The 26573-nt window shown below is 43.9% G+C and overlaps 2 protein-coding genes and 1 long non-coding RNA gene across 3 annotated transcripts; 2 read left to right on the top strand and 1 right to left on the bottom strand.

Moving 5' to 3' along the window:
• Positions 1–1324: 1324 nt before the first annotated feature.
• LOC136542162 (ankyrin repeat-containing protein At5g02620-like) lies at positions 1325–5709 on the top strand. Its single transcript, XM_066534472.1, has 4 exons — positions 1325–1682; positions 1779–2534; positions 3176–3585; positions 3989–5709. Exons 2-4 carry the CDS (start codon positions 2126–2128, stop codon positions 4856–4858), a joined length of 1689 nt encoding a protein of 562 aa, XP_066390569.1. The 5' UTR covers positions 1325–1682; positions 1779–2125; the 3' UTR covers positions 4859–5709.
• LOC136542163 (inositol-tetrakisphosphate 1-kinase 6-like) lies at positions 5614–13706 on the bottom strand. The gene is made up of 17 exons (XM_066534473.1): positions 13291–13706; positions 12761–12796; positions 11920–12115; positions 11662–11750; positions 11507–11578; positions 11217–11419; positions 10472–10625; positions 10266–10379; positions 9993–10055; positions 9754–9890; positions 9514–9661; positions 9211–9343; positions 7890–7948; positions 7588–7768; positions 7248–7326; positions 7045–7159; positions 5614–6826 (listed from the first exon to the last, which is right to left on the bottom strand). The coding sequence occupies exons 1-17, from the start codon at positions 13432–13434 to the stop codon at positions 6191–6193; spliced, it is 2559 nt and encodes an 852-aa protein (XP_066390570.1). The 5' UTR covers positions 13435–13706; the 3' UTR covers positions 5614–6190.
• Positions 6729–7798, top strand: LOC136542164 (uncharacterized). Its single transcript, XR_010780613.1, has 3 exons — positions 6729–6861; positions 6951–7282; positions 7664–7798. It is a non-coding gene; the product is annotated as an uncharacterized lncRNA (long non-coding RNA).
• Positions 13707–26573: the final 12867 nt, after the last annotated feature.

The following is a 26573-nucleotide window of genomic DNA, read 5'->3' on the forward strand; positions in this document are numbered from 1 at the left end:
ATCTATTTGCTTAGAATCGTATCTTAATGATAGAGTCAGCTCTCAAGGTACTCTCAATGCAGAAACCAGAGGTGATTTCTACGTCTTAGGACAATGTGTCAAGAAATTAGGTTGCTGCAGCTAAGAGTCGCTTTGCGGGAGCGTTGATACGATAGGCAGCTTGTATGCTACATGATCCGCCCTTGTTTTACGTTCTGTCTCTTTGTAAAACTCATTTTTTTAATACAACATATAACACGGTATGTTCGTAAAAAAAACATAAGAAAGCAAAGCAGGAGGATCGCACATAGAATCGTACCCGCGGTGTGGGTATTCGTGAGTTTCGCACTTGATGGGTGTAGACATGGGTATGATGGGGGTATCAGATTTTACCGCGAGGTATCTGATAGATACCCGCAATTTGAAAATACATATGAATATATGTAACCTATGTCATATGCATCCATATCGTCGGACTCATTTAATATGCAATTTTTAGCATACGCATAGCATGCCAAACTATAAAGATGATATTTTTTATGGATGATTGAATAAAGTGATTGTGTAAGCTGTTAACTTGTTACTTTAGAATCTTGTTTAAGTTGTCTTACGTTATTTCTATGATCATGAAGGACCGAATTATGAATCTATGTTGTCTTGTAGCTTGTGAGCTATTGTATATTATCCTATTGAACTCTACATAAGTGAGATTAATCGTATTTGCGTGTCATTTAACTATAAATTTATTATTTTATATCATTGAATTTTTATTATGTAATCTCTTTTGAATATACCTTACTCAGGGTACCGCCGGACACGGACACAGATACAAAATCTTACCCGGGAGTATGCTCATGGATATGTACAGCCTCTTCGTTTCGGCTTATACGATCGTGGATTATAAGCTGCAACAATATTTTTCTCTCATACCAAACTAGCCCGTAGTACTTTTGACTTATAATCTACGATCATTTCAGCCGAAATGAGCAGGCTGGTAAACTCGACCGGCTATTATCCCTAATCGTACGTGACCTTGCGAAAATGGTGAGGAGAAATATACATTATGCGGTGTGGCGTCTTGCTGACAGGACGTGTGTGTAGAGCAAATCTCCCTGTTAGCTTATGCTGAAATTTGGTTTATACTGAAGCTTATGCTAAAATATTATAAGAAGAAAATACAGTTCCATAATTAAAAAGTAGTGCTAAATAAACTTAAGCCAACGTAGCGTTACTAACTCTTTTTTTTTTAATTTATCAATAAGGACCCTCTCCTAAAAAAATAAAAGTGCCGGAGAAAGTTTGCCTTTTTAACGCAAGGAAGAAGGCAGCAAGGTCGCTCAATCATTCCCCCCACGGGTGAAAATAGAAAGACCAGGAGCCGGAGACTACCGAACGTGTGCTCACTTCCTTCAGCAGTCGTCGTCCTCGATGATAAGCAGGGGAGGTGGATCACTCGAACCTAAATAAGTGAGCTTCCAGGTCGGGAAGAGGGACCGCCGGTGGAAAACTTTGGAGGCGCCCAGCTTCCAAGATACCCACTAGCTCCCAGCCTCCCACCGTGTCCTTTCCACCCTTGGCTGATGCTAGGAAGATGGGATATTTGGAGCTCTAAGACAACTACTTCTGATCCTTGCGCTTCATACGCACCTTGCTCCCTGCGTGTTCTTGATTTGGCCTCTAAATTTGTTGCCTGTTTTCTCGTGGTGAGGAACTATCTTCTTTACTTGTTAGGGGATAAGACGTGTTTTTAGTTCTCCTTGAAATTTCTATGCATGCTAATTTACTGATTCTTTTTGCAGTTTGAGGTGATATCTCGATTCTAAAAATCTGCCAGATTTCTTCTCCCTGTTTGTATGGACAAATTTGGGGACGAACCCTAGTCTGTGTGTCAAGCAGCCAAAGTGGTGTTCTTGCGGAGCAAAGCTAAAACTGCAGCAGTTGGTGAGGATACAGGAGATACCGGAGGGGTGAAGGGCTTGTTAGGTTCTGCAAAGGCACTCATATTGGCTGATATTTTTTCCATCAACTGGGGCCGGATTTGCGGAAGTGCACCCCTCTTGGATTAAGCAAGAACAAAGCCTCGCAATTTTAGGATTCGGCACAATACCATCTAAGTGAACAAGTAAAGAGCCATTTGATCTTGGACATGGAGAAGCAATCCAGCACCCGGCATGGTGCCTTAGAGAAATTGAAGAGCTTTCGGGGGATAGAGAAGCAGAGAAGCTTCAAGTTCTTGTCCATGGAGAAGCAGCAGAGCTTCAAAAGGAACAAGGACAGCCCTGGGAAGCGGGGTGACACCGAGCTCCACCTTGCGGCGAGGGCTGGCAGTGTTGCACATGTCCAGAGGATCCTTGCGGAGTGTGACCCAGAGCTGGTGGTGGAGTTAGCTGCCCGCCAGAATCAGGACGGTGAGACTGCGTTGTATGTGTCTGCTGAGAAGGGGCATGTTGAAGTTGTGTGTGAGATTTTGAAGGTTTCTGATGTGCAGTCAGCCGGACTCAAGGCCAATAACAGCTTCGATGCATTCCATATTGCGGCAAAGCAGGGCCATTTGGGTGAGCTTTCATTCCCTCATCATTAATTAGTTGAGGATTAGGCTAGTGTGAATTGGAATTCTTTAATATTTGGATTCACTGGCAGTTCTATGTGATCTTTTGTATTGGTCATTATGCATGCGGTTGGTATGTTTATAAAAATTGACTTGTATCTCATTGACTTCTGCAAATCTCTATGATTATGAAGGAACTGTTTCCCTCATTTTTTTTCCCTTCAGGAACATAGAGTATTAAAACAGTGACACTGAGTCCCTGATTTCCTTTTGCTCAGATGGCTGATAAATTTACTTGGCTGATCTGGTCTAGATTACAACCTACCATGTCTGTCTTTCTTGGTTTTACAGACAAATTGTTGATTTCTCAGAGTTGGCAATTTTCTACAATCTTGCCATGTTGTTGCGTCTAAATCAAAGAACTGGCAATCCTATATCTAGTAACGAGATAAGCTCCCTACTACTTGTCTGCTCAGCCAGGAGCCTTCACCAGACCAATTAGGCTATGCAATTTCTGATATTTGAGTTAGTATGCTGTGTTGAAGAGCAAACTATTACACAGTTGTTATTTAATCTTACTTTTCAAAGCGTGTATATTCTCTTCTTTCAGAGAAAGAGATCATATTAGTTCAATTTTGGTCTTTGCAGATGTCTTGAAGGAGCTGTTACAGGCCTTTCCCTCATTAGCAATGACAACAAATTCTGTAAATGCCACAGCTTTGGACACTGCTGCAACTCAGGGCCACATTGACATTGTTAATCTTCTGCTAGAAACAGATGCAAGCCTTGCTAGGATTGCAAGAAATAATGGCAAGACAGTTTTGCATTCAGCAGCAAGAATGGGCCATGTGGAGGTGGTCACTGCACTGTTAAAGAAGGATCCAGGGATTGGTTTCAGAACAGATAAGAAGGGACAAACTGCTCTACACATGGCTTCAAAAGGCCAAAATGCAGAAATTCTGCTCGAGTTGTTGAAGCCTGATGTCTCAGTTATCCATGTAGAAGACGGCAAGGGGAATAGACCATTGCATGTTGCAACTCGGAAGGGAAACACCATTGTAAGTGACATTATCTCAGAACGTTCTGATTTCTGCCGCGGTTTGAGTCTTCCCGTTTTGCATTTTAACAATCAGATGTTCTGTTGTATTTATGGTTGAAGCTATGTTGCTCAGGAGAATTACTAAAATAGAGTTACTCACATTCGTGAGATATTACTTGCTTAATACTTAAGTCTCCAATGTTTTATAAAAGAATTCTAAGAATAATTTCCATCTTTTCAGGAGTCAAACAAAAGTTTAGTTCAGTTTATACTAAAAATGAATACTTTCTTCCTTTAAAAAAGCAAGGAATTTCTAAGAGGTTTTGGATTGAATATTGCTCAATCTTAAGAATAGTATGCAATTTGCATTTCAAAGAACTGATTTACTTGTGCTTTATCTGAAATTCGTCTGTTCCTTACAGATGGTTCAGACCCTAATATCAGTTGAGGGGATTGAAATCAATGCGGTTAATAGAGCTGGAGAGACTGCTTTTGCTACTGCAGAGAAACAAGGTAATGAAGAGCTCATTAACATCCTGAGAGAGGTTGGTGGAGAAACTGCAAAAGAGCAAGTAAATCCTCCTAATCCAGCAAAGCAGCTTAAGCAGACAGTCAGCGATATCAGGCATGATGTCCAATCACAGATCAAGCAAACACGCCAAACCAAGATGCAATTCCAAAAAATCAAGAAGAGAATTCAAAAGCTCCACATTGGTGGGCTAAACAACGCCATTAACTCCAACACTGTTGTTGCGGTGCTTATTGCCACCGTTGCCTTTGCCGCCATATTCCAACTCCCTGGTAATTTTCTGGAGGATATGACTCAAGCACCTGATCCAGACATGACCTTGGGGCAAGCATTGATAGCCAGTGATCCAGCCTTTATAATCTTCTTGGTTTTTGACGCTTTGGCTCTCTTTATCTCGCTTGCTGTCGTAGTAGTCCAGACATCTCTAATTGTTGTTGAGCAGAAGGCCAAGAAGAAGATGGTCTTTGTGATAAACAAGTTGATGTGGTTTGCATGCCTCTGCATCTCGGCAGCCTTCATAGCACTAACCTACGTTGTCGTGGGTCGAGATGATGAGTGGCTGGCTTGGTGTACAATGGCAATCGGCACTGTTATCATGGTGGCCACTCTCGGTTCCATGTGCTATTGCATTGTTGCTCACAGGATGGAAGAGAAGAGCATGAGGAAGATCAGGAGGAACTCCACGAGCCAGTCATTTTCCATATCAATTGACTCGGAAACGGAGCTGATGAACAGTGAGTACAAGAAGATGTATGCCCTTTAGGATATCGGCCATGCTTGTCATTTGAGTCCTGTATATATTGATAGGGGCAATTTTTTATTTGGCCCTGGATTAAAGTTGTCTTTCTTTCTTAGCCCTGAAACAAAATTTCTTATCTATTTGACCTCACTCGAAGTTTCGTTTTCCAATGTGGCCTTACCGTCATCTCCCGTCTCTAACACTGTTAAGTGGCACATGAAATGACCAAACTGCCCCTGAGACATTATGAGAAACCAAAGGTCACCCAGACAACATAACAACATAATTTTGAGTACTTTGAATCCAATTTTCATAACATAAAAATTTGTGTTATGAAAATTGGATTCAAAGTGTTCAAAATTATGTTGTTATACTGCATGGGTGACCTTTGGTTTCTCATAATGTCTCAGTGGCAGTTTGGTCTTTTCATGTGTCACTTAACGGTGTTAGAGGCGGGAGATGACGGTAAGGTCAGATTGGAAAGCGAAACTTCGAGTGAGGCCAAATAGGTAAGAAATTTTGTTTTAGGGCTAAGGAAGAAAGACAACTTTAAACGAGGGCCAAATAAGAAATTTTCTCATATTGATACCCATTTGCCTGAGACCAGTCCATGGCATTAAGTGGGATTGACTCAATCAAAACTATATTTAGTCCTAGAACATGGCACCTGTATGTAACTGCAGTCTGCATCCTCCGTCCACGAACGTAGGGTGAAGTCTAGGTGATAGTTGTAGCCACTTTTTTGTTGGCAAAATACAAATATTGCCAAGCATGATGTCCCTATCTTATGCTTATTTTGGTGGATGGCAGTCAAAACCATGAAACTGTATCTGTATAGTAGAATAGTATGGAAATAAGTTGCCCTTATGTCAAAAGTTATGTGGTCGTGGATGCTCTTGTGATGCAACATGAGACTGGAGTAGACTGAGGCAAAAAAACAAACTGCTTCTAATATTTCAACACCTTGCAGATTAGGAGTTGTATTTACTGACTTACTGTGTGTGAACGAGTTCCTTCTCTGAGAGACAAAATTTTTTGTGTTAAAATCTAACTTTTTTTTCTCAACTTTTGATTGTGCATTCAGCACATGGTGCAAAATCTCTGTCAAGAGACAGCAGTGATTTAGGATAGTGAGAAGTCCCCATAAAAAAAAACTACATGGCGAACATCACTAACATAAAACATGAACTGCAAAGAACTTTCAAGTTACGTGTATTTTCATAAATTAAGCCAACTAAGTTTATTCCAATAACTCAATAGGTATATTTGCATACATTGGGTGGAAACGAATGTTACTCTCTTTGCATTCCTTACTGAAAATGAGAGCGTCCCATCTACTCGTCAGCTGAAACCAGTTCACTTCTTTGCATGGCTTCCAAGCTTTAGCCTCTGCTCCTGCTCTCCTGCTCTCCTGCTCCCCTTCAGTACCGCATCGGTGGCAGTGGCACCGGCACCCTTACGGGCAGTAGGCACAGCACTAGTGGCAGCTCTGCTTCTCCCTTTCAGTGTTGCTGTAACCTGCGTGTTGTCTGTTGTTCCAGCAGGTGGGCATGACAGTCTCCTGGTGGTGCCAGCATCCACCTTCTGATCCTTTGCACCAGCTGAAGAATCATTCAGCCGAGGTTTCGCTGTGGTTGCTGTAACGTTCTTCTTCGGTGCCTTGTCCAGTCCGGCCACATTCCTGACTGCATTTGACGGCTGAGATTTGTTGCCCGAAGTTTTCTTGGATGCTTTGGTGGCTGTACTAGTAGTAGCTGTTGGGGCTGCAGGAATTGAATTGTGCTGCCTATTGGTCAGAGGTGTATAGCTGGACTTCTTATCTATTCTGTAAGCTGAGTCCTGATCTTTAGATGGAGTAGGAGCTTTTCTGTTGAGTTTTTTCTTTGATGATGAAGAGCTGGGCCTCTCTGTCGGAGTTACAGACGTAGTGGAGCTGGAGGTAGGCGATTCAGACGTTGTTGATACAGTTGTAGAGTCAGGCTTGCTTGAGAACTGTACCAGTTTCACAATATCATTGAAAGATCAAGGTAAGATAAACGCAACAATTTTCTGTTCTTTTTTTAAACATTATACCATGGTTTAGAACGGATATGTGCTGACATGTTAGGTACACCAGTTTTCAGCAAATTCTCAGTGCAGAATTCTAGCTTGGTGAATTAACTTCATCATTTACGCACAAAGGGCGAGCTACGAGTGCAAATTCATCATACCCTTGAAGTTCTGACTGGCTGAAGTATAGGCAGCTCCTTCTGAAAAATCATCTGGGATGAGTTGGCTTCCATCTCAAGGGAGGGGAACAGTGGGGTCGCTGGAGGAGTCTTGAGCCTGAAAACGAGCTGCTATGTTTTACAATTCAACTGAAGTAATGGGTGCATCTGGATGTAATTAAGACTAGGAATCTATATGTGTTTACCAGTCATAATCATGCTTTTCGCTATCTGGAAGGAGGTAATCTCTCTTTCCTGAAGGAAGCTTGAACATGCGACCGACACCTATATTCAGTCATTAGAACGCACTCTCATCAGATGATCTGTTCTAGAAAGCTAATTAACTGCACTTTTCTTGGTTTTTTTTAAGACATGGTATAAATCAGTCAATCAAAATCCTTGTTTAGTAAAATGAGATGAGAATGCATAAATATCTTTTCGATTAGCTCTAGACCCTAGGCAGTGATAATAATAAAAGCAAAATGGATGTCATTTGATTGATATTAACAAGAACAGGTGAATGGCTAAATAGAAGTAAACCCTCACCTTGAATAGCTTCAAACTCCACCGAGAACATTGGCTCAAGGAGGTTCATATCTCTCTCTTTCTCATGCTTATACAGCTCCCCAAACAGAACTAAGCTCTCATCTTCATCTCTCCGAACTGGGACTGCAGGCGTGCCCTTCGCCATGCCAGTGAATTTCTTCACGCGATCCATCTGCAGGGGCTCCGGGCGTTAATCACAAGGGGTTTTTTCCCCACAGCAATCCACAAAAGGTCCTGAGACGCTGGGAGAGCAGGAGCATATATCACCGTGTCCTGTCCTGCCACACAGGTAGTCAGAATACTCTAGGCACCAAAACTGTGCCGGCAATGCTGAAACCATCCCTGGAGCTCCACGCGATGTGAACAAACGTAACAGATGTGTTGGTGAAAGGGACAGGCATGATGCCACTGCTGAATGGGCAGATTGTCAGAGTCGATGATTCATTCGGTATGTGTTGTTCCGTTCTCCTTGTCCTCCATATGGCACAAATGTGTTTTTTTTTTCAGTTTTGTTTCCATATGGCACAACGGTCTGTGGAAGTTTCCATATGGCGTTTTGGTAGCGGCACGTTGCGTCAGATTCAGAAATGAAAACCTGGCAGGCATGAATTGAACAGGAGCTGGAAGGTGCTTCACCTGATCACATATGATTTCCCTTCCCGCCTTGACGCCTCCCCCACTAGGTTCTTGTCCACGCCACGCATGCCCACTCGTCCAGGGACCCAGATCCAGTTTTCCTTCTCCCACAGCGGAATCTCCGTCCAGGGCGGCGGCGCGGCGGTTGCCATGGCGGGCCCGCGCCGGGAAGAGGGAGTAGAAGCGCCGCACGCCGTGAGCGTGAGGCGTGAACCGCCCGAAGCGTAGCAGACTCCAGAGTAGCGTAGCTGGGTTGAGTAGCGGCTGGGAGCAGATGACAAAGGAACCCTCTCGGATTGCGTTGAAGCAATGAAACGAAATGTTGCTACCTCCGTCTGAAAATAAATCAATGAATCTGTCTCAAGTTTGACCAACTTTGTATGAAATGGTAACGACATTCATAGTACCAAATAAGTATATTATAAAAATATATTTCATGATGTATTACAAACATTAATGCTCTTTTATAAAGTTGATCAACCTTAAAATAATTTGACTTAGAACAACATACTATGAGTGTTTATTTTGGAATAGATATAGTGATGCATTATCAATCAATTTATCGAATTTAATAATTATTAGCTTTATTAAGAGGAATGAGGTGGTGATTGATCAACTCATTCTATTCCACAAACCTAACAAAAAAAAAAAAAGAGATTGAGATGATGATGAACTGGTTTATCCCCCCCCCCCCAGGAGACCAGATTGTGAAACCTACAGTAGCAGTTTCCACGAGGGCGCGCAGATTCACATGAAACTGGCACTGATAGAGTATAGCACGGCGATTAGATCAACAGCTAAACATGGCGGCTTGTTAATTATTCCACTCCCGATTCCACTTATTCCCACAGCTACAGCTGAACATCGTGTTTGCTCCAGAACCATTACAATCAGCGAACATCACTTTGCCTGAACAACAGCTCTCCTCTCTGCTAGGGTTCAGGTAGATTCACTTATTGGGGAAGCCTTGAGCTTAACCCTGGGCATTCCCTCGCCTTGCCTCGTATACCTGCCTGACTGCATCCCAGAATGCAGGTACCGCCTCTGAGTCGGGAACTTCTTTGAAAGATGGGAGGTAGTTTAGGTCCACTATGACATGGTCTCCTGTGCCTTCCTGAACCTGCATATATCCAATGAACACTCACTAAGCCGCTATCATGTTAAAGTGCTGCTTTCGGATTTCCTTTTCTACACATCCTAATTAGAGCGAGCAGAAGGAACCATAATTGCTTGTAGCTGTACTGAACTCCACGAGCATCATAAATATGCAGGGTCAGAAAATATACTTACAACGACATCAAATCCAAATATTGCAAGTCCAAGCAGCCCCTTTAGAAATTTTGCAGCCTCTTCTACCAGATTGGCATCTAACAGTTTGCTATCTTGCACCCTGGTTTGCAGTTGCTGCTCCTTGGTAGCCACCGGAAGAGTCTTCAAACTGACACAAGCCAGATTCAAGCATACCTCAGTGTTATAGTACCAAGCTCTTACAATGGAATGATAATAAAGCAATCCAGCACTTTTGATTACCTATTAAACGTAAGAGCTTCACCTCCTGATGATGACTTCAAAAAGCGTGCATTGGGCATTGAATCTCTAACAGCATAGAAAACTTTGTCTCCAATCACATAAAATTTGAAAATCTTGGATCCATGATCCACATATTCCTGTAAAATGTTCTTTAGCTGATGAGTTACTGAGACCTTTACAGCGAAAGCTATAACAAGAAGGAAAAAAATTCAAGAAAAGGCACGATGTTATACTGGTACCTGTAGTACAGCAGGAAGAGGCACGCTAAGGTTGCTAACTTCTTCAATTTGAAAAACTAATGCCTGCACACAGCAAGAAATGTGATTCAGCTGCAAGTGGAAAAGACAAGGCAAACTCTGAATTTAAAAGGTTGGGTTTGCAGTGGTGGACTGGTGGGAGAACATGAATGCTTAATTTCTTTATGTAAAGGTGATGATTCAGAAAACTGACTTAACATACGGTCCAGCACTCCAGCATGTAAAACAATATAAAAACAAAGACAAAAATCAAACCATATTGTGGGCATCAGCAACTCCACAAGCGACTTGTGGCTTTACAATGAGTGGGAAGGATAAATTAGCTTCTGCTAGATGCTTATCTAATTCACCATCATGAAAATTGTCAACCTGTTTTACAAAATAGTTAGTCAGGCAAATGGTATACTTGAACTCTCAGAAAAAGGGACCAATAACTCAAAGAGTAACCATATCAAAACTACCTTCAAAGAATATGGTGCTCGAAGTTTTGGCTTTCCTTCAGTGGCAAGTTCTTGCAACCGGACAAGGATTTTTTGGATTTGAAGACGATCGAGCAATGGGCAAATATTTTTAAATGGATCCATGATGCAAAAATCAGGGTGCTCTTCCACAAACCTGATTTAATGGAGGGCTGCGGTGAGACAGAATAATGAAGTCCAACAGAGCAGATAATATGTTTAAAGCATCAAATATTATTGAGAAAATCTCCACTTTTCTATGCTCAAGTAGCTACAGAACACATGCCTACATTTGCCTGTTACTTGTTGTTTCAGTATCACCAGTCTCCGCAACCAGAAATGGATAGCAAACTAAAACAAGTCTCCCTATATGTTTGGAAACATTATTAGAAAGGCAAAGGCTCCCTAAATATTTCTGCTCTAGATTGATCAATGCACAAACAGTTGGGTTGATCGAGTTCAAGCATCTTCATGACAACTCCGATAAGCTGAGATTTAACATTGTCCTGGAAACCATTTCAGAAATAATGACTTGCTCTGATAGTCGAATATCAGTCTATTCAGTACAGAAAGTTGGTAGGCATAAGATAGATCCCCAGAAATTATGTACAAATATTTCAGAGAAAGAAAATAAGAGATTGTTTTAAACTGATACCATAACATAATTACTTGAGTAAGATTTTAAAATATTCACATGCACACCCAAGAAATTACTCCCTTCACATCTAAGTTGGTTAGGGCTTTATACCTTATAATTTCAGACATTCCTGCAGAAAATGAAATCCCTTTTGAAAAATCGATGGAGCAGTTTGGATCGATCTTGACAATCTCATCGGTTATTTTGTGGAGGACCATATCAACTTCTTGCAGTTGCAAACTTAAAGGAAGTTCGAAAGAGAGGGGAACGAAGATAAGACTGTCCTTTCTAGGATATATGGGAAATGCTCCTCTCTGTAAGCAAGATGAAAAAGCATGATGCTCATGCTGGAATCCAACACATAGTTGTTAATATTCAGTTACACTTTAAAGAAAACTTGCCTTTGCAAAGTCTTCCTCACGGGATTTTTTCATTATATATCCAATCACCAGAACAGATGAGCCACATAGTTCCTACATCAAAGAGGGAGACACTTCAAATTAATGCACTCTGTAATTACAGAACGTGTTTAAGTAGAAGGCAAGGACAAACTTACCCTTTTTATTAGAGTAGCCAAGGTGAGAAGCAACTCCTGAAGCCTTTGAACATTTAAAACACCAGGAACCTCTATGCTACATTCATTAGCTGGACCAGTGAAGAGTATCAGTTCCCATCAACCCTCACGAGGACAAATGTTCCATTATGTAATACAGCAATCTCCACATTCATATCTTGAGCAAAATTCTAATACAAATGACTTGCTAAAAATAGCATGAAAATAAAACCTGGCTTTTCAGTTCCAGTATAGGCTTACCTACAGAAAGAACTCTCCAGTTCTGATTCTGAAGCTCAGAAATTAAACCTTTGTCAACTCTTGAAGTCACATAAAAACAAAAACTTGTTCGGCTCCATTCTAACATTAATTCAGTTGGAGAAAGATTCCCACTTTTTGCACGAAGCGGTATAGAGCCAAACAAGTGTGAGCTTGCAACCTTTTCAAGAAAGCCTGACTAATAAAAGGAAATAGGAGGAACTTGTAAGCATATTTGTTTATTTATTTACTTTGGGGGACGGGGGTGGGGGGGGGGGGGGTTATTTTTTTTCCCTAAAAAATACAGTTTAGAATATTAGAACAGCGGTATTTTCATAGCAGTTTCATAGGGGCGCATTGAGGTGGTATGGAAGTTTGGGCAGTTAAGGAATCTTTGTACTGAAGCAAATAGCCAACTCAGTCTTAACTGTTCAAAACTCAAACGTAATGACCAAAAAATCCATTATTTCTGATATGAAGGATAATAATTACATGCAATCAATTGAAAATTCAATGATCTCATATATCATGAAGTTGACATGATTTATCGTGCACTTCATAACATTGGACCATGCCTAAAAATTATTGAAATATATGCCACTCATGAAAATTTAACAGGACATTGCCTCAAGATCAGCAGTAATAAACTGTCTTTCCATTAGAGGTGACTGGTTTCTCATTCATTCTTATTAACACAATGCCATTCTTTGAAGAAAGCATGATAAGCTAGAGTACCCCCGTGGGCCATGGATAACTAAACTAAGTATGGCAAGAAGAAGCAAGTACTGTCGATGTGAACTTCTGAATGGACAACTTCAAAGGGATGTATAGATCAGTAGAGCACCTCATTAGTTGACATGCCCTCTGCATAGCAGATTGCCTGAAAAAGGATACAGGAGGATATATAGTCAGTTGCCCATCGCTTGCTCAGTTTATGAACTCTTGTAAGCTCTACTGATCCACTGACAGCAAGCATGTCAACTGTTGGGCTAAAACTTGAACACAAGGAACAAGCATCCCATCGACCACAAGATGGTATTCTCCTAAATGGAATCCTAAATTGCAGATATCAAGGAAAACTAATAGATTGTAAGAAACATTCAAGCCTATGGCATTAATCAACAGGACAATTGGCCCTGTTCGCTTGTCTTATAATCCATACTTTTTAGCTCGTTTTTTCAGTCAAAACAGTGTTTTCCTCTCGCAGCAAATCAGCCGGCTTTTTTTCAGAGAAGGAAACGGGGCAGCGAGCGCATTTCCTCGAACAGTACGGCACTATGAAACAGTAAGATCTCAGTCAACACATCTATCTAGCCAAATAATGACAAATCGCACCGACAGAAAAAAACAAAACAAAAAAAAAGTCACTCATACCACGCTCAGGTTGGAGTAGCGTAGCCGCAGCAGCAGCTCCTCCACCCCGGGCCGCAGCGCCACCGCCGCCGCATCCCTGGTGGAGGAGGGATCGAGGAGGAGGGAGGCATCCAGCACGAGTCGTACAGACCGACCCATGGCCATGGCTTAGGGGAGGGAGATGCCAATTGCAACGCCTGGGTTCGGTTTCTGGCTTTCTGCTCGGCGTTGGCACTTCCGCACTTGGGGGCTGCCGGGCTGGACGCCTGACCCTGGAGCCGGGCATGGGAAAGGGGTAGCTCTTGAGAGGCGGGCCCAGGTGTCAGTGGCAGGCGTGCGCATGGGTGGCACCTGGCGGGAGGAAGGCGAACAGATGTGCAGTGCAGCAGGTCAGAATTCAGGAGTCAGAATACACCTGTTATTATTCTCCTTTTCCTTAGCAGCAAAATAAAAAGAAATCAGCCTAGCTTTTAAACTTTCGGGGAATCAGATCCGTTGCCTTCGTCATCACCAGAAAAAAAAAATGTATCTTTCTCCTTTTGTCTTCCCAGTCGAAAAGTTCACTGGTTTATGTCATGGTTTAGTTTCCAAAATTTTGCAAAATTTTTCAAGATTTTTCGTCGCATCGAATCTTTGAACACATGCATAAAGCATTAAATATAAATAAAAAATAAAACTAATTATACAATTTAGACGAAATTCACGAGACGAATCTTTTAAGTCTAATTAGACTATGATTGAACACTAATTATCAAATAACAACAAAAATGCTACCGTCTTGTTTTTCAAAAAAAAATTGCCAACTAAAAAGACCCAGTGATTTGCCAAAATGCGTCCGTTGTGTACCTCATTTAATTTGCCATCAGCGAAAACGCAAGATTGTGCTTCGCAGTCGCAGCAAGCGCTACATTTCACTCGATTTACTCGTCACATCGATCTTCTGTACAAAGTTGTGCCCGCGGCACATGGTACCAACACATCCATGTCCTGTTCGCTTGAACTACTTTTATCGAGTCAGCTTATTCTTCCCCGTAGAACACTGTTAAATCAACCCAAACCAGCCTTATGTAAGCTCGTCCCGGTGGAGACCCTCTGGCAGTGCCCGGACACCCTCGCCGCGGGAGAAACCGCGCTCGTCATCGACCGACGAGCGCGCGGCGAACCGGCAGCTCTGGCTCCGACTCCGAGGATGGTCGTAGGCGCCGCCGGGGAAGCGCTCGTGTCCCCATCCCCACGTTGGCGGAGCGCCGGCGGAGGAGAGGCGCTCGTAGTCCACGGCCTGTTTCGCCGCCCTCCGCTTCTTCATCGCGCCGCAGACGAACGGAATGAGCCCCTCCATGCTCATGTTGCAATGATCTGCACTGCACCGCCGACCTCAGCAGCAGCAGCAGCTAGCGATCGAGATGAGGATTTTCCTGGAGCAGCAGGAGGAACATGAGATTATGTAGATGAGTCGATTCTTGGCTGCTTGCTAGCTTGATGTGGAGATGGCAAGGAAGTGGCTTTCATGTTTCAATGAACGATTCTTATAGGAAACCAGAACCAGATCATGCATGATGTCATAGTTTTCACTGACTTCCCCGTTAATTAGCCGCTGATGGAGCATGCAACTGCATGAGGCATCCCTGAATTTTATAATCCTTTGCTGACTACCGCTGAGATATGACTGCACATGCAATTGGATCCGCATGCATGTGAAGGTTCCATCCAGTTTGTAACTTTGTATGTTTCCTCTACGACCACCGCCTGTTTGTTGAAAAAAAGAAAAGAAAAGGTAAACTCAATCAGAGGCTTTCACGTGCACTTGCGATAATCTCGGGTAGTGATGACTGATGAACATGACATTGCCCAATGGCCAAGACCAACTGATTACAGCTGAACCTCGAACTCCATTCATGTGTAAGAACATATATATTCAGACGCTAATACGTGCAGGTATGTATGTAGGTCAAGTGCTCAACCCAGCTGAGCTTACCGGACCAGCTGCATCTAACATGGAGGGGATATAAACAACATCTGTATCTTTTTTTTTTGAGGGGGATAACCAGCATGTTCGTTTCGGTTGGATTGGCTTATAAGCCATGGGCTGAAGTACTGCTGGCTGGTTTGGTGTGAGAGAGAAACACTGTTGGCTAGCTGATAAGCCAAGCTAGCTACAGACAGATATAGCCTGCTGAACAGGCTGAACATCTGTATTTGTACAGGGATAACCATCATTAGACGCTTTATTCATTTGTGCGGTAATAATGAAGGCCATCACGTCCCTCGTCCCCATCCCCATCTGGACCGAAAAAACAAGGTTGGGCCGGACCAAAAAGACGGGCCGAATAAGGACTCACCTAAACTCGTCATAGCAAATAAGGCCTAACCGTCAAATAAAGGAAAACAAATAAGGCCTATATAACCTAGCCACTCTCCCACGACCACCATTATTCATGACACGATCTCTCCCTAGGCCAAGGGCTAGGGCAAGCAACACGCCAACACAGACACGATCACACCCGATCTGCTCCATGCCTCCGCCTACTCGAGCTCGACGCGGATCGGCGGATCGCGATCTTACTCCCCGGCGTTCCCGTCGTACCGTCACAAGTTGCTGTGCAGCATGCGCCCGACCTCTCCGACTCATCCGGACTCCCCCTCCTCCTCGCCCAGATCGCCTATGCCAACTCTGCACGTGCCATGGTTGTCGCCGAACCCTGCCTCGCCACTGGCCTATTACCCTACCTCGCCGATTTACTCACCCTCGTCGCTGAACTATCCACCCATCTCGCTAGGCTCGCCTTGGTCGCCGGGCTATTCCCCACCCCCACCCTCACCGGTTTATCGCGCGGTCCTTTCCCCCACCTCGCCTGGTTATTCCCCGGACGAAGAATTCGACGATTGGTGGGGTGATCATACTACATCTCCGTGGTCGTCGGGTTCACCGGTCTATTGCCACACCCACACCTCACGCTCAATTCATGGCAACCGCTCAACGATGGCCGGCTCCCCCATGGGGCCAGGTTATAGTTACTGTCCTGGAGAATTCAACGATCATGCGTCTCCAACTCTGCTGGTATCGCCGGCCTAAGACTCCCCCACCTCGCCAGGTCATTTTCCAGAATAATTTAATGAGGTTTGGGAAGACATAACTCTGGCGGACAACATACGAACCCCTGCATCGCCCGAGTACTGCTGTTAGAATAATCTACTGCTTCCTTATGTGAACACACAGCAAGGGGAAGGCGGTGTCAAAAAGGCCCCCTGTTGTGGCACTATAGCCGCTGCAGAGGTAGACACCGAATGGCTCACCTGCCGTACTGTAGCCACATACAGGGACAGACGCAAAAGTCAGTCCTGCTGTGTTATCTAGTTACTGTTACAACATGTGTGCTGTACTAGAACTAGATGGATAGAGTTATATAAATAGACTACCATGGTAATTCAATAAAGAGAGTTCAGATTTGGCATCTCCCATACATGGCTTTGGTCAACACTGGTGTCTTGTACTGTGTTTGTATGCTCTGTTCTTCCTCTTCTTCAACCTCTAGCCATAGTGTGTGGGGACGAACAACGCTTGTTCATGGTCGGCTTAGCTAGTGGGTGCTCGGCAACACTAGCGGGTGCTCGGCAAGACTGGTGAGTGGTTCACTCACCTGAGCCGATGATCTTGTGGGCTAACAAGTGGTATCAGAGCCATACAAGCATCGTCGCCGGACTAACCACTGACGATGGTGTGCGGTTCGGAGATGGACGATAGCAGTGGCACTGCTGTTGCTGCCCAGCCACGACCGAAGGTCGTTGTTCGCATGGTGCGGGAAGTCAGCGGCATCAGTTGGCCGACGCTAACTCGCACCAACTATGAAGAGTGGTCGGTGACCATGAAGGTTAAGCTCAGAGCCCGATGACTCTAGAATGCTGTTGACAAGGGCACTAACAATGAGGAAGATGACATGTCAGTGTTGAAGGCTATCCTTGCTGCTGTACCAGTGGAGTACAGGGAGCTATTGGGGGCGAAGAGCTCAGCTAAGGAGGCATGGGAGGCTATTGCGGCGATGCGCGTTGGTTCTGACCATGCAAAGATGGCGATGGCCTAGCTTCTGAAGCAGGAGTACACCAACCTCAAGTTCAAGGATGGTGAAATGGTGGAGGACTTCTCCCTCCGCCTATAGATGCTCATTAGCAAGCTGAAGAGCCGTGGCATCACCATCGACGAAGAGGAGGCGGTCTCCAAGTACCTCCACTCCATATCGGCAAAGTACATCCAGATCGCTCTCTCCATAGAGACGATGCTGAACTTGTCCACCCTCACCATTGAGGATGTGACAGGCCATCTACAGGTGGTGGACGAGCGCCTGGAGCTGGCGACAACAACGAAGGACGGTGGCAAACTGCTGCTGATAGAATAGAAGTGGGCTGCTCGGAGGAACTCCAAGAAGGCAGCCTCCTCCAGCTACGGTGGCGATGGCAAGCGCCGTGGCAAGGCTTCTTCGGAGAAGAAGAAGCAGGTCGACCCCAACTCCTGTCGACACTGCGGGAAGATGGGCCATTAGGCATGGGAGTGCCCAAATCACAAGCAGGAGAAGAAGGCTAAGGCTCATCTGGCGCAAGCTGATGATGAAGATGAGGCCACTATCCTAATGGCGATGTTCTGTGCACTGTATGATGTCGAGGCCGAGGAGAGGGAAGAGGCGACGATGGTGGAAGGACCTAGGAAGGCCCTGAAGACTGTCAACCACAACAAACCATGTGCCTAAGTCCACCTCGAACGTGTGGGCACTGACTAGGAGCAGCGGTGGTATCTGGACTCTAGTGCCAGCAACCACATGATGGGCTTGAAAGGTCCTAATATGGCTAGAGGGGGGGTGAATAGCCTATTTAAAAATCTACAAACTGACTAGAGCAATTTGATTAGTATAACAAATAGCAAAATACAAACTTGCTCTAGCTCTACAAGGATTGCAAGCCACCTATCCAACAATTCTAGTTGTTATGATCACTAGGCACATAATTTACTAGGTCACTACTCACTAAGAGCTCTCACAATTGCTACACTAAAGAGCTCCACTAGATGAACTTAATCCACAAAGCAAGCTCTCAATTCTAGCTACACTAAAGAGCTTGTTATAGCTAGTTTACGGAAATGTAAATGAGTAAGTGAGGTGATTATACCGTCGTGTAGAGGAGTGAACCAATCACAAGATAAATACTTTATCAATCACCAGGATAATACCAAAGGGAAAGAGATAATCAATTTTCTCCTGAGGCTCACGTGCTTGCCAACATGCTACATCCCCGTTGTGTCGACCAATACTTGGTGGTTCGACGGCTAAGAGGTGTTGCACGAACCTCGTCCACACAATTAGACACTGTAAGAACCTACCCACAAGTGAGGTAACTCAATGACACGAGCAATCCACTAGAGTTACCTTTTGGCGCTTCACCGAGGAAGGTATAAACCCCCTCACAATCACCGAAGATGGCCACGAACAATCACCAACTCGTGCCAATCCTCCTCTGCTGCTCCAAGCAGTCTAGGTGGTGGCAACCACCAAGAGCAACAAGCGAATCTCGCAGCAAAACACGAACACCAAGTGCCTCTAGATGCAATCACTCAAGCAATGCACTTGGATTCTCTCCTAATCTCACAAGGATGATAAATCAATGATGGAGATGAGTGGGAGGGCTTTGGCTAAGCTCACAAGGTTGCTATGTCAATGCAAATGGCCAAGAGAGTGAGCTTGAGCCGGCCATAAGGCTTAAATAGAAGCCCCTCGAAATAGAGCCGTTGTACCCCTTCACTGGGCACAACGTGGGGTGACCGGATGCTCCGGTCAAATCGATTGGACGCTAGACTCTAGCGTCCGGTCACGCGATGCATGCCACATGTCCCTCCGCGTTCAATCAGAGCCGCCCGATCTCAATGGTCAAGTGATGACTGGATGCGCTGCTGTGAAGTGACCGAACACTGAACCCCAGCGTCCGATCATTTCTATTAAGCATCTAGAGACAACTTTTCATGATCGAACGTGTCCGGTCATGCTCGATCGGACACACCCAGCATCCGATCACACGGCAACTCCCCTGTGCGCTACCATGTCAGCAGGACCGGTGAAAGCTCTAGTTTGGTTTTGGTGAATTGATGAAACCCTAAGTGCTAACCTAGTTTATCAAGTGATCATGAGATAGGTAGCACATTTCAAGTGGTGAAGCAAATGAAGATCATAGCATGATAATGATGATGACATGATGATGATCAAGTGCTTGGACTTGGAAAGAAGAAAGAGAAAAACAAAAAGCTCAAGGCAAAGGTATAAACCATAGGAGCTATTTTGTTTTGGTGATCAAGACACTTAGAGAGTGTGATCACATTTAGGTTTGATAGCCGTACTATTAAGAGGGGTGAAACTCGTATCGAAATGCAATTATCAAAGTGCCACTAGATACTCTAACTCATTGCATATGCATTTAGGATCTAGTGGAATGCTAACACCCTTGAAAATGTTTGTGAAAATATGCTAACACATGTGCATAAGGTGATACACTTGGTGGTTGGCATATTTGAGCAAGGATGAAGAAGTTAGATGTGAAAAGGAGTTAGTCTTGCTAGTCACAAGGTGACCAGATGCTAGTCCTAGAGGAACCGGCGTGTCCGGTCAGTTGTAACAGTAGAGATGCTAGCGTTGGTCAAACGACCGGACGCTAGGTCGCTCAGCGACCAGACGCTAGAGGTAGGGTCTGGTCCTATTGTCAGACAACGCTGAGGAAAGTCACTGTGTGACCGGACGCCATTAGGGTCCGGTCAAGCATGACCGGACGCGTCCAATCAAAGAAAATCATTTCTAGAACCTTACTGGAAATGACCGGACGCTGGAGGCTAAGCGTCCGGTCAGTTTGTACGCTGTGTCCGGTCAACAGATGACCATTGAAATCTGATGAACATTATTTGAAGCAGGGGACATATGGCGTGAATCACATGACCGGACACTAAGGGCTAGCGTCCGGTCGATTAGACCGGAGCATCCGGTCGTCCTATGTTGTGCCCAGTGAAGGGGTACAATGGCTCTATTTCGTGGGGGCTTCTATTTAAGCCCCATGGCCGGTTGAAGCTCACACCTTTAGCCATTTTCTTTGACATAGCAACCTTGTGAGCTTAGCCAAAGCCCTCCCACTCATCTCCATCATTGATTCATCATCTTTGTGAGATTGGAAGTGAATCCAAGTGCATTGCTTGAGTAATTGCATCTAGAGGCACTTGGTATTCGTGTTTTACTATGGGTTTCGCTTGTTACTCTTGGTGGTTGCCGCCATCTAGATGGCTTGGAGCAGCGAGGATCATCGAGCGGAGAGTGGTGATTGTCTCTGGCTCCGATCGTGGTGATTGTAAGGGGTTCTTGACCTTTCCCCAGCGGAGCGCTAAAAGGTACTCTAGTGGATTGCTCGTGGCTTATGTGATCCTCATCTTGTGTTGGTTGTGCAGCACCCTATTGAGGGTTTGGCGTGTGAAGCCAATTAGCGCGTGAACCTCCAAGTGAGTGAATCGTCACAACGAGGACTAGCTTGCCGGCAAGCAAGTGAACCTCGATAAAAATCATTGTGTTCATCATTTATTCTTGTAAGTGCAATCAAGCCCTATTATGGGTTTTAGCATTGATGACCACCAAATTAGAGGACTAATGAGGTTTATTGAGATGATAAGCAGGGAATCAAAGAATAAGGATGATGTATAGGTTATAGGTGTCCTAATTACGAAAGGTGGCTAGACCCAGCTCAAAAGAGGTTTAAATTCTTTTATGTTTTGAATTTGAGTTTAGGGAAAGCCGTACTATTAAGAGGGATTTTAGGACAGTTGGTCAACTATTGAACCAGATGCTCAATTCATAGATCTATATCATCTCACCTAGTCAAAATAGCCAACCAAATTTTAGATCATGTTACCTGTTTTGGCTAGGGCGGCAGTGCCGCCCTATTAAGAGCGGCAGTGCCGCCCTTAACTGACCGTTGGACTCGAGGGGCTATTTATACCCCTCAGGCCCAACCCACAACGGTCATCTTCCTCACTGAGTCACTCTGCTTGAAAATAGATAGAACCAAAGCTCATCCCTCTCCTCCATTGTTGCTCTTCTATCCCTCAAGCAAATCCTTGATTCTAACCATCAAAACTTAAGAGAAAAGGCAGCAAAACTCGATTGGAGAGTAGATCCACTGATTCCCAAGTCTAAGAGCATTTGGTTCACATTTGGCCAACGATTCTAGGGTTTGTTACTCTTGGAGCTTGCTCCTAGCCGGCTAGGCGTCACTCTTGTGCTTGCCAACTTGTGTGGCAGCCTTGGGAGGTTTGTAACCTCATTCGAAAGCTAAGAAATCACCCCTCACTTCAAGAGTTCACTCTCTTGATTTGAGAACGATGGTAAGGCAAGCCTTTATGGCAAGCTCAAGCCTTTTGTGGTTTCCTCAACAATGTGGACTTAGGCAAACCTTAGTGGTGAGCTGAACCACGGGATAAATCTTATGTCTTGCGTGCTTCATCTTTATTATACTTGCTATTTACTTTGTTGCTAGCTGTTGTTAGGGTTTAGTCGCTCGATTTACATTTGTGTGAAGTTTTTGTGGTATCCAGTCTTTGAACTGGATCTTGAAGTTATATTGCAAGATTAAGCATCTAGTGGAGTCAGGTTCATATCTATTAAATCTCAACTGTGTTAGATTAATTTCTGTAGAGCGACAGTGCTGCCCTATAAGGCCAGCAGTGCCGCCCTCTATTCTAACAGAGTTTTGAGTTAAATTTTTATAGGCCTATTCACCCCCCTCTAGGCCTTCTTTATCTTCCTGTAGTCCTACAAGTGGTATCAAAGCAAGGTTGCTTCGCATACGCTTCACCGCGTGACGTATGGAAGAAGGAGAAGGTTCGAAGAACGTTCGTGTTGCAGACGCAAGTGGTGTACACGTTGAGGATGTCGGCAGCAGCAGCGAGCTGTCCATGTCCACAGCAAGTGATGCCACCATCAAAGAACCCAAGACCACCGATGCCGAAAGAAGAAAGGCAAGAAAAGAAAGAAAAGCCGCAAAGATCTCGACAAGAGAAGTTAGAGAAAAGAAGAAGGAAGAGCAACGTCTCAAAGACAAGAAGAAGAGAAAAGAAGAAAGAAGAATCACAAGAGAGGCAAGAGCTAAGAGAAGGGCAGCAAGAACTCAAGAGCAAGAGAAGAATAAGTATGATGCATCATCTAGTGAGCTCTCTAGTAGCTCAGACGATGGAGATGATGATGTGTCATACCATGCTTCAAAAGATAGCAAGGAGGTGAAGAGCAAGGACAAAAAGAAGGATAACAAGGACAAGGGCAGCAACAACAACAAGAACAAATATGCCACCGTATCCTTTAATTATTCTTATTTGTCTAACCATAACAAAAGGTCCTTTGTCAATGTACCCACAGGAAAGTTGCCTCATTTTGATGGGACAAACTTTGCCAAGTGGAAGCACTTGATGAGTGCCTATCTTGTAGGTCTTCGCCCTAGTCTTTGAGAGATTGTGGTGAATGGATTGCAGCCACCGGAAGATCCCAAAGCGCCAACAAATGAAGAGCTAGCTGCTGTCCATCTCAATGGCCAAGCCACAAGTATTCTCCTTAGTGCCTTGGATGGAAATAAGTACAACCGAGTGATGAATGTCAATGTTGCAAAATAGATTTGGGACACTTTACATCTAGCACATGAAGGTGTAGATAAAGTGAGGAAAGCAAAGATTGATTTGTTGATGGCCAAGCTCAATAGGTTCGTGATTATAGATGGAGAGGGGCCATAAGAGATGTTTGATAGATTAATGACCTTGGTGGGCAAGATTAGAGGCTATGGGTGTGATGAGCTTGATGATCACAAAGTTGTGAAGGTTATGTTGGAGGCCTACTCACCAAGAAATGAGACCGTAGTCACCTTGATTAGGGATAAGAAGAAGTTTGAGCACTTCACACCTAATGATGTGCTTGGAAGATTGTTGACATTTGACATGTAAAGAGAAGAAGCTAATGAGAGGAGAATACTTGGTGAGTTGCAAGCCAAGCTAGAAGGCATGAAGATCAAGGAAGTAGCTCTCAAGGCCAACAAATCAAGCAATCAAGGCATCTCCAACAAGGTAAAGGGCAGCAAGCAAGCATCAACAAGTCAACCCAAGGAAATCAAGTCAACTCCACAAAATGATGATCCAAGTTCATCCTCAAGTGAAGATGAAGATGATGGGGCTGATTATATGAAGATTGATGACATGGCTTTGTTCATGAAGAGCTATCACAAGGGGTTGAAAAAGAATGGGTATAAAATAGTGCAAAGAAGGTTCCCAAACAAGAAGAAGAGGACTTGCTACAATTGTGGCAGCATGGAGCACTTCATTGCTAAATGTCCTTATGACAAGAAAGAGAACAAATATAAGAGGAACAACAATGAGGGCAAGCATGAGCACAAAAAGAGATACAAGCAAATGGGAGAGGCACACATTGGGCATGAGTGGGACTCAACTAAAGAGTCAAGTGAAGAGGATGTGAAGATTGCAACTGTGGCTATTCAAAAGCCATCCTCAACATCAAGGCTCTTCAACAACATGTTCGATGATGATGACCACCGCTCCACTCATGTTTGTCTTATGGCAAAGGGTGAGAAGGTAAATCGAAAAGCTAAATCTCCTCCACCTCCTAGTGACATCTCTAGTAGTGAACTTAGTGATTCTAGTGATGATAATACTAGTGATGTTGAGAAATATGTTAAGTTGACTAAAAAGTTAGATTCTAAAACCAAGCTCTTCATCATGAATCTAATGGAGGAACTAGAAAGTGTCAAAGTTGAGCTAGCCGATAGAGATGATTATCTTGAGGAAACCAAAAAGATGTATATTGGCTGTAAGGAAGCTCTTGAGTTAGAGAGAAGTGAGGTGGACTCTTTGAACAAGGTCTTGGCCGAAGAACAAAGAGAATATGCTCTCACAAAGAAGGCAAATATTGCACTCAATGACAAGTATTGTGTCTTAGTTGAAAAGCACAACAAACTTGAGAAGCAATATAACCTTCTATGCGAGAGCACCCCACTTCTCTCCAACACAAATGACATTTCTATTTCCTCCACTAGCCAAGGGTGTGGAAAATGCTATAATCTTGACTTAAAAGTTTATTCCACTAACCTTGCAAACTTGGAGATCATGAAAAAGGAGATTGCTAGGCTCAATGCTATGTTAGGAAAAAGGAGCATGGAAGGTAAGAAACCTACTGGTGACAAAGGCAAAAAACCAAAGAAGCCACAATACAAAGATGGAAGAAATCCACGCATCAAAGATGGGCTTGGGCATACTCATGGAGGTAAAACCAATGGGAGAAAGGTAATAAATGGATATGAGTGTGTTCAGTTCATGAGCAAAGGGTAGGAAGGTACAGATAGGTCTGCACAGAAGGTGGCACAAGGCTAGCCCAGAGCAGCACCGCGGCCTATGGGTGGCAGTGCCGCTGTGAAGGGCGGCAGTGCCGCTCCCCACAGAAAAGGGAAGACCACCTCCTACTCCTCTGCTCATGTCAAGCCCAAGAAGAAGGTGTCACTTCTAGAGCAGGTTGTTCAGAAACCAAAGAAATCTATCTGGGTCACTCCAAATAGATATGCTTATCAACCAAGGGCAAAGACACCTCCTCAATGTTTGGATTCTAACTTTGTTTTGCAGCACAACAGCAAGCGGGAGGTGTTTGCCAAGTTTGTTGGCAATGGTCGAAATGTTTATCATAATGCTTCTATTTAGGTTCATAAAGTTCTTATGACTAACATGCAAGGCCCCAAGAGTATTTGGGGACCTAAGACTAGGAACTAAACTTGTGTTGTAGGAATACTCCTCTTATGGGTTAAGTTGGGTGCTTGATAGTGGCTGTACAAATCATATGATCGGAGAAAGGAGTATGTTCTCATCATATTCCCCAACTGCAAATTCAGATGAGAATATCATATTTGGTGATAATTCAAAAGGGGGTGTGATTGGACTTGGTAAAGTAGCTATTACACTTGATCATTTAATTACAAATGTCTTATATGTTGATTCCTTGAAGTACAATCTACTGTCTGTCTCTCAATTATGTGAGATGGGCTACAATTGTCTCTTCACGGATAAGGGTGTGGAAGTCTCTAAGAGGGAGGATTCCTCAATTGTCTTTATGGGTCACCTCAAGAACAAGCTTTACTTAGTTGATTTTAGCAAAAGTAAAGCTAAGCTTGAGACCTGTTTAGTGGCAAAATCTAACATGGGTTAGCTATGGCATCGCCGACTGGCTCATGTCGGGATGAGGAACTTGGCCAAACTCCTAAAAGACAACCACATTCTTGGACTAACCAATATTCAATTTGAGAAAGACAGGATTTGTAGTGCTTGCCAAGCCGGAAAGCAAGTAGGTGTACCACACCCACCAAAGAGCATCATGACTACCACACAACCATTGGAGATGATTCACATGGATCTCTTTGGACCGGTCGCCTATATAAGCATCAGGGGTAACAAATATGGTATAATTATTGTTGATGATTATTCCCGTTTCACTTGGGTGTTCTTTGTTTATGATAAGTCCCAGGTGCAAGAGAAAGTCAAAATATTTGTGAGAAAGTCACAAAGGGAGTTCAGTCTTCCTATCAAGAAGATAAGAAGTGACAATGGGACCGAATTCAAGAACACTCTAGTTGAAGAGTTTCCTGATGATGAGGGCATCAAGCATGAGTTTTCAACTCCTTACACCCCTCAACAAAATGGTGTAGTAGAGAGAAAGAACCATACACTTATTGATATGGCAAGGACAATGCTAGATGAATACAAGATGTCGGACCTCTTTTGGAGTGATGCCATCAACACCGCTTGCCATGCCATCAACCGTCTCTACTTACACAAGAAACTCAAGAAGACTTCATATGAGCTTCTAACCGGTAACAAACTAAAGGTGTCATACTTTAGAGTATTTGGGTGCAAGTGTTTTATACTTAACAAAAGACCCAAAACCTCTAAATTTGCACCTAAAGTTGATGAAGGAATTCTTCTTGGCTATGGATCAAATGAGTATGCCTATCGTGTCTTCAACAAAACCATGGGAAGAGTTGAAGTCACGGTAGATATGACATTTGATGAATCTAATAGCTCTCAAGTGGAGCAAGTTGATTCAAGTGTTGTAGGAAAGGAGGATCCACCATGTGAGGCAATCAAGCAAATGGCTATAGGCGACATTAGGCCACAAGAAGATCGAGCCACTGATTATGAGGATCCCCAGGCTGTTGCTGCACAAATTTCCACTGACGTACTTCATCGACAAGGGCAGCAC

This window comes from Miscanthus floridulus, chromosome 3, assembly GCF_019320115.1.
Source record: "Miscanthus floridulus cultivar M001 chromosome 3, ASM1932011v1, whole genome shotgun sequence".
NCBI lineage: Eukaryota > Viridiplantae > Streptophyta > Magnoliopsida > Poales > Poaceae > Miscanthus > Miscanthus floridulus.